The following is a 14,251-nucleotide window of genomic DNA, read 5'->3' on the forward strand; positions in this document are numbered from 1 at the left end:
CTTTGTACATCTTAGTTTAATTAATATTTTATAATGATCTGTTTAAATTTGTTTGTTTTTTTTTTTTTTATTTAAACAAATTTAAATTATATCTATACCTTGTTTAAATAATTTTAAATAATAATAATTAGATAAAATGATCATTTTCGAATTATGTTTTATATTTTCTTGTTGTTATATTATTTAGTTATTTTTAACGTGGCGTTTGGTTCTGTTTGGAATTCGTATTTATTTGTTTTAAATTCAAAAACAAATAATGTGTGTATTATAGATCTATTTTTTTATAGAGCATTTTTATTTTGGGGATGATCAGGGGCAAAAGATACTTTCGCTGTTTTTAACTATGTTTATTTTAACATTTTACTACACTGATGATCGTACTTACATTAAATGTTTTTTAACATTACACCGAAGTTTCTTTAAATACATTAAATTGCTTTTTAAATTTAAAATATTTAAAGAAAGTGTGACAAATCTCATTCGTTTATTTCTTCTTCCGATGATGAACTGGCCGGAATTGTCGAGAACCATGGTTCGCGGGTGTTGTTTTTGATAGTTCTGGGGAAAGATAAAATATAATTAATTTTAAATGTATAAAAAGTATTAAGAAAGAAAATATATTCCTTTTTTTATCATACAAAATACATTCATAATAGAAAAATATGAACACAATTCACGACAACTTTTATCAGTTTATTTTTATAATGGTATTTTGTATTAAAATTTGTCCATTTTATAATTTATCAAAATTCTAGAATTTATCAAAAATATATAGAACTTACCAAAACAAATTATGAATATACCCATCTACATATATTTTTGCTCTTATAAAGTCCGCCTGAACCTGAACTTAAATTCTTTGTTTCTTTCGCCTATTTACAAGGTACTCATTCTATTAAACAATTATCGCCAAAAGATATCGTTTTTACGATGTTTTTCCATCAAAAACAAAACGGCTTCTTATTTCACAAAATATAAGCACATGTCAAAAAAAAAAAATAAATGTGCATAAGCACATAAACATGCGAAGGAAAAACACAAAATTATATTAACTACATATGGATTGTAATATTATATCAACAAATAATAACAATTACACCCGAACAAATTTCCAAACACAAAAGCAATATAAACAAATCCATTTATAACTTGTATTAAAATCACAAAGTTCAATTTTGGTGTGTAGCACATTTGGTAGGTTTACCAACTTCACCAACACAAGCACACCCATCTGAATTTTCAGATAAAAATTTCCACCTGAAAATCGTAACTAAATGTCAAAAAACGTAACTAAATGCCACCTTACTTTTGATGACATCTGACCAATCAGAGGCTCTGAAAATTCAGATCTTAAGTTCAGGTGGCCTGCGTTGAACGCGGGGAATTTCAAGCATAAAAACATATCAAACCGTTTGGATTTGTAATTTGGATGACTAATTTTATGGAATAGATTTTTACTATTTATTTCCAACTCATGCATAATTTTTTCTCTTTTTTGTCATGTGTTTATACTTTATGAGATATTGTGGAGGCAATTTAATAGCGTTTTCGTTTGGTCGTCTGGGACTCTCCGGAATTCATTCGAACGATTCTGAAACTGTTCGTTTGGCACTCAATGACAGTTCTAATTCTGAAAAGAAGAGAAAATCGATTCCGAATTTTGAGGCAGAATCAAAACGAGAATCACGCACACATGTTCACACTTAAGACGTCAAAGTAATGGAATGTTATTGTTATTTCTTCATTTCTAAAAATTGAGATTTTTTACTATTCCAAACTTTAAATTATATTAAAATAAAGTTAAGAAAACAAAAAAAACGATAACTTTTTATGGAATAAACAAATTAAACAAAATAAAACTTTCATCAGGCGTTCGCATTATTTGGCCCAAACTTCAGAATCAAAAAAAAGTATCGAAATTTGTTCGTTTGGAATTCTCGGACCGTTCTGAGAATTACCAAACAAAAACGCTATAAGCCAAGTGTTGAAAAAAGATATGAAGATCCTAGCACAATCTTTCGATTGAAAACCTTGTTCTTTACTTTGTAGCGTTAAATAAGTTGCTAAACTCAAATTTTAATACCTTATTTTTTTTCAAGAAGTTTGGCAAAGATAAAGCTAGTCAAGGAAAAAGAGACCAAAAACATAAAAACCGTCATAACTCGAAAACGGGACGAAAACGAGAAAATTAACTCTTAAGTTTTTCGACTTAAAATGACCTGTGAAACACCTTGTGTATCCCAGATTAATAAGGCATAAACCCTTACACGAAGGTAATCCCGAACTGAAAAACTGGGCCTTAGTATGTCTGTCTCAAAAAAGTGAAGCAAAAATATGTCTAATGTCGAATTCCTTTAAAAAAAAAAGACTGAATTTAAATCGATTTTAGGGCCGGTTTGTTCACACTCGATTATCTTTTAATCAATGATTTTCGTATGGAATAATCCGGTTAGAAGATAACCGACTATGAACAAACTGCCCCTTAATTCGATTTTTTTAAGAAATTCGACATAAAATTTAAAGAAAAAAGTATGATTTTAGCTCGGTTTTGAGGTCGAATTAAGGGCCAGTTTTTTAGATCAGAGGTAACCCTGAGTAAACTCTGCTTACCCAGCAAAACCAATATCCTAGAGCCAAACTCAGTAGAAATTTTTCAGTGCAGAATGAACTAATCTTGTCAAAAAAAAACTGTGCATATCGATGTGCGAAAATAAATGAATATTTCTTTTTCCTGTCAAGCATTATGCCATGTGTCCTTAATGTGTGAATTTCAAAGTGTTGTTAACTTGAGGTTAACCCTAATACGAGGTTGATCTCGAACTGAAAAACTGGGTATAAATTGTCTATAATTTTGTACCATTATACAGCGTGTCCCGGAATTAGATAAGAAAATTTTGGGGGATGATTCTGGGGTATATTCTAAGAAGAAAATTGTTCTACAGTAACTCTCTATCTGCAAAGTTGATACCCTTGAGCGATGATTGAAGAAAACGCTTACTTTGGTATGCTTTTACTCATAGATATTATGATATTCAAGCATACAAAATTAAGGAGCACAGTTTAAATAATTGTTGTAACTAGGTCTTAAATAGAAATAAACTTAAACTACAAAAATTAATTTTTAATTCTTACCCATTTTTGACTAAAGCAAAATAAACACATTTTTTAAAGATTTTACCTGGTACAGGTTTTCCTAATCATCATAAAATCTATGAGTTTTCTGGCAAACTTGTAAATGACTTTTTTGTTCATTATTGCTTTCTTCATAAGAATAAATTTATAAAACAATATCATACATTTATCGAAGAAAATCGGCCCCAAAGTCAAAAATTATTATGGGTAAGAAAAAATTAATACCTGTAAAAAAATTAATTTCTCAGCAATTAAAAAAGATATTAACATTTCTTCTAGAAATCAAGACACTAATGAAGTTTCTATCATAAGTATTAACGGAGAAATTAACATTAACATTACCATTTTTCATTAATCATCGCTGAAGGGTATCAACTTTGCAGATAGAGATTTACTTTAGAAAAATTTTTTTCTTAGAATATACCCAAGAATCATCCCCCAAAATGTTCTTATGTCATTCCGGGACACCCTGTATATAAGTAAAAAACTCTACTTACGGATTCTTCTTTGGATTCGTAGGCAGTGTATGTGATATTCTATAATAAGCCTGTTCCTGCTCTTCCTTATCGTCCATCTTTCGCTGCAATGTCATTGTCTCCTGCGGTGACTCAGCTGACTCCTCGTCCAAATAATACTTTGAACTATGTGCTATTTTGCAATTCTCACACTCACTTAAATAGTCATCATCTAGACTCGTATCGTTGGGCAAAAAATGCTCTTTGGGATTTAAACAATTTTTCAATGTCGTGCAGACAGGCAGTGGTTTATCGCTGTCAAGCGTTTTTGGTTTGCCACACGACGACGACGTTGTTGATGTGGAAGGTGGAGCGGTTGTCGCGGGTATTGTAACGGTGGTGGTTGGAATTGTCGCTTCAATCTTTTTTGCAGCAGATCGTAATGTTTTCGGCAAAGTAGTACATTTATTTGCCTGTGAAGCTCCTGTCTTATGATTGGGGCTCTGTGGTTGAGATTTCATTCGTGGCATATTGGTGTCCTCAGTGGCTGGAATACTTATTACTGATGGCACCTTACTAACCACACTTGCTATCGTACTATTGAGAGACATCTTCCCGGGTGTATGTTTTGGAAGTGTGTAAGTTACATGATTGTTTTGCAAAGGATAAAAGGTGGATGAATTGATTTTTCCCATGCTAAGTGACTTTTCTGTACTAAGCTGACCCGAAACGGGAAGAGTTAGTGCGGGAGGTGTGTTTTTGTCTTCCTTACGTGGAAGGGACTTGGTGAATTGGGATTTCTGATGAGAAATTGTTGGAATTTGATCATTACCACCACCGGCACCATGGTGGGGAGATTTTTGCTGCATTAACAAAAGTGCAGCCGATGAAGAAGAAACTCCATTTGGTGACTTGAGATTCGTTTGACTTTTATACATTTTCGGTGGTAATGCAGGATTTGCCTCTGGATAACTCAGGGACACGGTGTTTAAATTTCCAGTCGAATATAAAGATGTACTTTCTGGAAGAACTTTCGGTGAGCTGGTTACCTTACCGCTACTGCTACTGATTTTTCCCTTGTGTGAGGATGAGGTGTGAATTTTTTCATCACCATATGGTTGTAGAATGGCATGTGTCTCATAGGTGGGTGTGTCGGTCTTAAAATCACCTACCTGCTTCGAAATGGTAGCTATTTTTGCTTCATGCTGACAATATAGATTTGATTGATGATTCATTGCATTACTGCCTTTTTTCATTGTTCCAGCATTGCTTCCTCCTCCTCCATTTGAGGGAATTTCGTTCGACGAACTCTGATTAGGTTTTGTCGATGCTGTAGGTGTGCCTGGTGGCATACATTTCGTTCCAAAACTGGAACGACTTGTGACCAGTTTTGTACTCAGGGCTGAAAGAAACACATTGTTGGTCTGCGAGTTATTTATTTGATTAGTTCCCATATAAGACATGGGAACGTGCTGTACTGGGCATTGACAAGTTGGTTTTTTACTGCCACTATTGTTGGTATTGTTGCTGCTGCTGCTATTACTACCTCCACTTGTGACTGAAGAGGATGATTGCTTTGATCCCGAGGAAGATATCAATTTTTGTTGAGTTGATTGTCCAAGTGGATCAACCACCGCAAAGTATCGGGGTATTGTTCGGTGGTATCGCCGTGACGATGATGGTGTTTTGTTTGTATTTTTCAGGGTTGAAGCTTGTGCTGCAACTGTTTCACTGCTAGTTATGGTACTAATCTCTTGAACACGGCCAGCGCACTCTGCTGTGGTGTACTGAGGCGATGTCATTTGATCTGGTTTATTTGTTGCTGACTCTAATGATTCGCTAGTGATAGCTTGGAAGGTGACGCCAGTGCTGGCATTGCTGACATAATGAATCATTTCTTGGGTAGGATGTTGCTTTTGAATGCGGCGGTGTGAACTATTTAGATGGCAGTTCTTGTAGGTACATTCAGTTATTTGAATGCAATTAGATTGTTGTAAGGTTTGCGATTGCTGTTGTTGTTGTTGTTGTTGTTGCTGCTGTTGTTGTTGCTGTTGTTGTTGCTGTTGTTGCTGCTGCTGTTGTTGTTGCTGTAGTTGCTGCTGCTGTTGCTGCTGTTGTTGTTGCAGATGTAGCTGTTGCTGCTGAGTACGTTGTTGAAATTGAATATGCTGTTGAGCCTGCTGATAGTGTTGTTGATGCTGTGCACTATGAATCGCCGCACTGCTGGGGAGAGGCGGAGCTGTTGTTTGGACACAAATCGAATTATTGGGCATATGTAGACGATTGTTATTCGCAGCTGCAGTCGTACCATCACCGATACTATTCAAAGCTGGTGAACAATTCGATGGTGTTTGGGTTGAACACGGTTGGTTAACTGATGTAATGCAGCTATTATAAAAATAGAATTCAATTTCTTACTAAGTGTTCTTTTACAAAAAATAAAAAGTTATTTTACCTATACGGTGGTTGGTGTGATTCCCCAGTTGCAATGGTTGTAAGATTGCCACCGCTATTGATATTAATATTAATCAAATTGGTTGTACTCTGAGTTATACTTTGCTGATGATGTTGCGCTTGCTGCGGCTGTATTTGGGCTGAAGCTGTTTGAGATGGATGTTGTTGTTGCGGTTGAGCTAATTGTCCGCGACGAACAACATCACTTGATATATCGGCTGGATTAATTCCCACCGGCAATGATCGATGAGTGGTAGTCGCAACGCTGACTGTACATTGAGCACTTAGAGCTTCTGCTTGTGATATTGCTACAGCCTCTTCGTAGGGTGGAGGAGCTTCTCCTCGTGGAAAATAACCACTAGGTGGTTTCCATAGAGGGTAATGTTGTGATGCCCCGCCATAAGAGTAGTCCATCCCACTGAGATTGCCTTCCATGTAGCCCATATTGCCAGCGATATATCTTAAAATAAGGATAGTAACACTTAATATATTGTTTCAAGACTCGGTTAAGCTCTAAAGAACTCAGCGAAAGAACAGCAGAGTTTCAGAAATATGTAATAACATAATGTATATAAATGTATTGACTTCTGTTACCTATTACATCTTGTAAAATTGATATAAATTTCATGTTCAAGTTCGTATGAATTCTTATTCTTGGTCTTGAAAATAAAGGTTTATGTTCAAATTATATAGTATTTAAGTAATGGCCATAATATAATTTAAGTGGGCACATAATCTGAAGTGTTAAACTTTATTCTCTGTAAAATACACTTAGTTTTAATGGAAAGAATATTTTTAAGTCATAAATATTTAGCACATTAAAAGGGTTAACTGTTAGAACAGAAGAAAGTTTATTCCGATTTTTTCAACTTGGTTGATGTCAATCTTTGGGTGTATTAGTTAACAAAATGATCTTATGTGATGCAAGGGACATAATGCTATATCTTAATTGTCACATTGTGAAATTAATTTTAGCGCAATATTTGGAACTTACTCTTTGAACAGCTAAAGAAATGACAACATTTTGTTATTTTTTTACTGCAAAAACATTGTCATAATAGTTTATAATGTCAATCTTATAAATTACTTTTCTGAAATTCAATTAATGCTTTCAGTTTTCCATACAAAATTATTGAAAAAGATGTCGTGCGAAGGGATTTCCCCCCTTAAGGTGCGTCACCGTAAGTAAATAAAAGTTGTTTTTGTGTAGATTAAATAACACTGGTCTGGAAATAAATCCTCCGATCAACACATGATCTTCTACTCTAGGAGATAGGATTGTGTAATTGTTGTACTAGATTTCAAAATATGCAAACACATGTACATTGTACATACATTTGCGAAAATTGAGTACCGTGTGAAAATTGATACCGTATGAAAGTATAAAAGTAAAAGAGGCTATAAACTGCCATTTTTTTTCCTTTAAAGGCAAATGATGAAATATCGAAAAATTGAAAAAAAAAACATAGGTTAGGAATAAAAATTTGAAAAAAATATGGCATTTTTTTTCTTATTTGTTTTTTTTCTAAAGGCCACCCTAATCTACAATGTACAATTGTACATACATTCATATATCGGTAGAATGATTCTTGAATGTTATAAATATAAAAAAAAACCGATGGAATTCATTCACTTTTGGATGTGATGTAGATAAACGTAAGTACTAATAATTACTCCAGATTTATGATCAAAAAAATGTTAAAAAAATATTTTTTCCCACATCACCAAGGCAGAAATTCGAATATTTCAACAAATATACCTAATTTTATTTAACTTCCAGTTGGATGGGGGAATTTTAATTGAAATTTCTTTACTTGGTTTAAATTAGATAAAATAATTTTTACATAGGTACTATATGTAGGGGAAAGGTACGAACAATGAGACAGAGCAAACAGTAAGACAATCCATTTTTCTCTTTTCTGAAAATAAGCACAGTAACGCTAGTTTGGGTCAAAACGTTTATTTCCCCGTCTGCGTCTTTTAATTTGGTCCCGACTAAATTAAAGCTGTCCATTTTCCTACACAATAAAACATCACACAAAATCAGGTGAAAGTAGTTTTTGGAGTGTTATAAAAAGAGTGTATAACACAAAAAAATCTAGTTAGTGGACAGAACTTTTTTTACACAAAATAATTAGAAACGTTCTCCTTTGTTTACAAAATGTTATTTTTTTCTTACTATAAATACAATATATTTGCCCTTGTAACATTTTAGAAAAATAATTTTAGAATTTATCCAACAAAAGAAAAATATTGCAAAAAATCTAAAATATAGTCCAATTTTGTGTGGAATTATAATTAGAAACACTGAGGAAAAATTATTAAGAAATATCCTGTTTTTGATTTTTAGCATTTACATTTGCAAAACTTGTTGAATGAATTAAACGTACAACTAATACAAAGGACTATCACCAACTAATTTCTATAAATTGGTTTATGTGGTTGCAGTCCTCGAAAAATGCCACATGTTCCAAAAAAAAAAAAAATTAAAACGTCCTTAACAATTCCTGACAGACCAACCCTTTATATTTTAGACAAAGGAGGTGCAATAAAGAGAAGATTCTTAATAAAACATCGAGCTCTTCAAATGTCTCTGGTAAAAAATATTTCTAATATTTTTTATTTATACAGGGTGTCCCAAAAGTAATGGATCAAACGAAGTATGCTGATAGGGGATCTTAAGGGCTCTCAGAATTTGGTAACTTGTTCATCCCAAATCCTTACGGTTTTCGATTTAATGCAATTCTTGTGAAATTTCAAAAAATCCCTACTTTGCAACAGTATTTTGCTTCCTAGGCCCATTATTGATTTTTGGTTTTTACAATTCTTTTACTAAAACATTGCCAAATAATTAGGAACAATTAAATAATCAAAACATTTTTTATTTCATACGCCATTTCGCTGCAAATTAGCTAACAGTTTCAAGTTTTATAAAAAGTCAATTTCTATCTTTTATTTGAGAGCAACACCGTTAAAAAAATTTGTACGGTGTGAGAATGGTTTATTATTTTAAAAAGTTGCCCTGTTATTGTAGTTTTCAAAAAAGTATAAAAGTTCCCAAAGTTGCAGTTAGATCGCAAAATATTACAATTTTAATTCAACAAAACAGGGGTTTTCAGAACAAAAAACAACCAAAAATAAACACATTTTCTCGAACTGTTATTTGTTTATTTTTCTTTGAACAAAAGCCTCTATTTTTGTTTGTATTTTTGCTCTGAAGAACCCTGTTTTCTTGAATTCAAATTGTAATATATTGCGATCTAACTGCAACTTTGGGAACTTTTATACTTTTTTGAAAACTACAATAACAGGGCAACTTTTTAAAATAAAATATTCGACACCACGTAGTGTGGGACTCTTAAACATTAAAACTACCTCTTTATCAGGACCAATCTTGAGAGATCGACATCAGATTTCTTAACTTTGTAAAATCACTTTGGGGGAATTTTAAACTTTTAATACTTTCCCATGTTTTTTTAGACCATAAGCTCATGAGGCTTGGTTCTTCTTAATCTCCGAACATGGTTTCTTGTATTCAAGACGGACACCATTTCAGAATTGGTATGACTTTGCAGTCTCTGATTATGCGATACAGCGTATTTTTTAACAACTTCTTTAACCGTTTCTATTTGTAAGTCACGATGTAGATCGCTATTTCGTATGTACCAAGGTGCATTTACTATTCCACGAAGGACTTTGTTTTGGAATTTTTGGATGATTTCGGTATTTGTTTTCTTTGTACAGCCCCATAATTGGATACCATAGGTCCAAACAGGCTTTAGTACTTGATTATATAGCATTATTTTGTTTTGGGTTGATAAATCAGAGTTGTTACCAAGTAACCAGTACATTTTTCTATATTTCAAGTTTAGTTCTTCTCTTTTCTTTTTGATGTGCTCTTTCCACTTTAGCTTTGCATCCAAAGTCATTCCAAGGTATTTGGCCGTATTGGCGTAAGGTACAGCTTGATTATTAATGAATATTGGAATATTTTATCTTTTTATTTGTAAAGTTTATATGTGAAGATTTTGTTTCATTGAGTTTGATACGCCATTTTTCGGTCCTATCTCTGACTGTGTCGACGGCATTTACTGCTGCCTTAGAGACACATTTATCGGGTACCAAAATTGCGGTATCATCTGCAAAAGTAGCCATTATGGTGTGATTACCAACTGGGTGGTAATTCCGAATATTCTTGATCGTTTATATGTGAAGATTTTGTTTAATTGAGTTTGATACGCCATTTTTCGGTCCTATCTCTGACTGTGTCGACGGCATTTACTGCTGCCTTAGAGACACATTTATCGGGTACCAAAATTGCGGTATCATCTGCAAAAGTAGCTATTAGGGTGTGATTACCAACTGGGTGGTAATTCCGAATATTCTTGATCGTACCTTACTCTAAACAATCGGTCTGAGATGTACGATTTTAATATTTCATAGTACTGTCTGGGAAGATCCCTTTGCAGTTTGTACTCAAGTCCCTCATGACCAAAATAAGGCGTCTTAGTAAGGGTACGACAGATCTAACTGATGAGCCCACTGTCGTACCTGGGCGAAACGCTGTATACATTTTTGGAGTTGAGGTCACTTGAGTTTATATTAATTTTAATAATTTTTTATTATTTTTGTTATTTTTTTCTTCGTTATTAAATTAATTAATTATATACTTGTCAATTACCTAATTATTTGAAGTTTTCGTTAATTTTTTTTCACCTAAGAATGTCTCACTGATCGCACCCCTTGCAAACAGTGAGACGTTTTGACTTTTTCTACATTTTAGTCCAATGTGATGCTCTCATGACATGACATTACTATAGCTGCGTTCCTTTGGAAATATTTATCTACTTTTTAGTACTTAAAGCTGCTTTGAACTACTTTTTCAGTATAGCAAAGTAGATCAAAGTAGTTTTAAGTACTTAAAAGTAGATAAATATTTCCAAAGGAACGCAGCTTATGATAGAGAATGCCAAAAAAGTGTCTGTCTGTATACGAAGCTACAGCCTAAAAGGATGGGCCGAATAATGTCAAACTTGGTATTTAGCGTTATTTGGCGACTCTCAAAAAAATTATTATTTATAAAAAATTAATTTTTTAAAAAACGACTCTAACGATTTTGAAATTTTTTTTTCTAAACATGCGTCTTAATAAAACAAAAATTCTAGCATCTTGAACCCTAAGAACAAGTTCGTGCGACCCAGTCGTGCATTTTATTTTTCTATCTATTTGCACTGAGCTGCTGTATGTAATAAAAGACTGAAAATTTTGAAAGAAATTGGGAATCCATTACTTAAAGTTGCAAATAAGTTTTCAAAAATTAAAACTTTACTTTTTTTTTTTTAATAAAAACTGAAACATTCATTTTTGTATGACTAGTAGAAACAGTAAAAAAAAAAAATACACTTGGTAGATCGCCTTTTTTGCATACATTACAATTAAAGGTTCTTAAATAAATATCTATTTAAGTAATAGTAAGAACATGGCTTATTTCTTTGTAGGTACTAAAAATCTTAATGTGTGTTTTAAAACACCCTATACTATAAACTGCTTTAATAATTATAAATGTATTTTTATTCAATTTTGTTGATTAGGAATTATACCAAAGCTCGATCCACTATTTATGAGTTACAGCATATCTGATGTGTATAAATTAAAAGCGCATGATACAATTTTCTATTATAAGTGCCTAGGTACTTGTCATTGAATTAAATAAAAAAAATGGTACTCAGGTTAGATATAACTTATAAGTGTTTTTTATTTAAATATATTTTATTGAAGTGGAGGGAAAATTTTTGAATAATGTTATTTACATTTTTTGAATATAATCAATAAATAATTTATAAATAAAGATACTTAAGAATTATGAATATTATTTTTATTTTTTAAACTTACCCGATACTCCCCACAATGCTCCTTTGATCTTCAGCATTCTGACGACTTTCTCTCGCCCTAATCTTTCTCTGTCGCAATCTATTTACCAAAAAGAATAGCAACGACAATGACAATGTGGCAGTAATGCCACTGGCCACAAGTCATATCCCAAAATCTGTGCTCCCATCAGTGAATTGATCATCCAAACAAATTACTTCGCAACAATTATTCCCATTCCCGACCGTTTGAAATGATTTGCATTTAGTGAATGCCTCGCAAAGGACCATTTTGCAAGCCTTTGGCAGACCGCTATCACACATGCACAAACGACACGAATCTGGTCCGGGCATATAGTGCATGCCACTTTCGTATAGTTTACCATTGTAATCTTTACAGTGGCCTCCTGCAGTTAAACTCGAACTAGCTGCGAGGGTGTCTTAAAAAAGAAAAATTGTAATAATTAAAAAACACAGTAAAAACAAAGCAAAAGTCCTATTAAGAAAATTAAAAAGAGAAAATAATAATAATAAGATTCATAAAAAGAGGTCATTTTTTTTTTTTGCTAGGCTTTTCCCCATTGAGTAGGGGAAAGGGGCAACGCAGATTATTATCAAGGGTAGAAACCTGAATTAGAATCTTTTTCTAATTGGAATGTTTTCTTTTTGATTGAAGAAAAAAAAAAACAAGAAGAAGAACCCTAGCAATAATTTGAATTGCAATTTACTTTTGCAGAGATTTTTCTTGATTGCTTTGGAAATCAATTTCAGTATTGTGATACAAATTTGGGCCAAGGAACACACATAGGGAGGTGGGTTAGGTGTTGGTGGTGGTAAGGTTTTGGGTGGTTATATGGGAAAAGCAAAGCAGGACACAAATCAAAAGCATTGAAAAGAAAAAAATTTTTTTTTTCTTCATAGGTGAAAACCCATAAACTTTACCTCGAATGTTTTTAATGAAAAACAAAGTTAGGACAAGAAATTTATTCATTTTCTTATAAACAATTAGGTCGCGAGTGATTTGCGATAGTTTTTAAGTGATAATGAATTAAATAACTATGAGAAAAAGCTAAGTACAGAATTTATTAGAATTTTTTCACTGCTCGCACTGAATTGTCATTTTTTTTTATACACTTTTGGTTTGATTTTTTTTTTTTGGTCATACATCGAACATGAGAGAGAAGGACGAAAATGGTAAACGAAAATGATGTTGAGGTAAAAGAGAGGAGAGTAAAAGAGAGGGTGTCTTTTTAGTTTGTGTCAAGGTGGAAACGCAATGGAAAGAAAAGGTAGTGACATCTTTGTGTGAGTATAAATACTTCAATGATAACAACGGAAAATTTTATTTAAATAAAAAACGTTATTAGCCGCGATCTTCTGCTCGAGTTGATAGGATAGAATTTGTACTTGCTAGTACTTATAAGTACTAATATAATATAAGTACTAATATATTAGAATACATAACTCATGATAGGAATAGTTTCGAAATCTGGCCAGTCATAAACGACAAATGATTTGTATATAAAATCTATAGTACTATCATGAAGTGAAATTTTTTAGTTTGTGGTGGTTAGTTTGTAGAGTGGTCGCGAAGGCGCTTAGATCGAATTCAATAATGGGAGTAAGGAGATGAGAAATACTTTTCTGTTTGAAATTTGACATATTTTTTAGTTCGTTCGTTAGCTTACTTTTTAGGTGGCGCTGTTTTTTTCATGATAGTACCATTGTATATATATTTCTATAGTACTATCAATCCATGAAAATACTTTAGCGACATCTTTTGGTAGATCTGCACTTCAATTTTCTGCATAAGGTTCAAACATAAAATAAACTAGCGATCCCAGCGGTGGCGACGCAAAATAGAAAATTCTACTTCATGAGAGTACTATAAGAATATATATACAATGATAGTACTATAGATTTTATATACAAAGGCCATGCGTTACCTCTTATTTTTCTCCCTACTATGGCGTACAAAAGCCATCTACTTATCAAAATGGAACTAATTTTTTGGTTGAATGAAAATGAACCCGATAAAAACAGGATTTTTTTTTTTACATATAAAATTGATCCTGATCCATATTCAAATAAATAAAAAAAGACAGCTATTTTTTCGAAAATTACTAAACTAATGACATTGGCAGACTTTGTAGTAGAGCCAAACCTTGAGCAGATTTGGCACTTTGGATATTTTTCTTTTTTTACTTTTCAGCTGTGAAACCTCCAAATGACAACCTTTATTATTTTTAATAAAACTGACATATTTTTATAGGTTATGAAGACTGGTTCTTAAAACCTCCAACGGAAGCGGATTTTAATGCAATCTTCTCGAGCAGAAGAGTA

General features: G+C 32.7%; 1 protein-coding gene across 1 annotated transcript; it reads right to left on the bottom strand.

Annotated features, from left to right (window-relative positions):
* On the bottom strand, positions 1-13,044 carry LOC129914220 (transcription factor SPT20 homolog). Its single transcript, XM_055993361.1, has 5 exons — positions 12,851-13,044; positions 11,934-12,348; positions 6,043-6,501; positions 3,630-5,975; positions 1-558 (listed from the first exon to the last, which is right to left on the bottom strand). The coding sequence occupies exons 3-5, from the start codon at positions 6,483-6,485 to the stop codon at positions 477-479; spliced, it is 2,871 nt and encodes a 956-aa protein (XP_055849336.1). The 5' UTR covers positions 6,486-6,501; positions 11,934-12,348; positions 12,851-13,044; the 3' UTR covers positions 1-476.
* Positions 13,045-14,251: the final 1,207 nt, after the last annotated feature.

This window comes from Episyrphus balteatus, chromosome 3, assembly GCF_945859705.1.
Source record: "Episyrphus balteatus chromosome 3, idEpiBalt1.1, whole genome shotgun sequence".
Classification (NCBI taxonomy): domain Eukaryota; kingdom Metazoa; phylum Arthropoda; class Insecta; order Diptera; family Syrphidae; genus Episyrphus; species Episyrphus balteatus.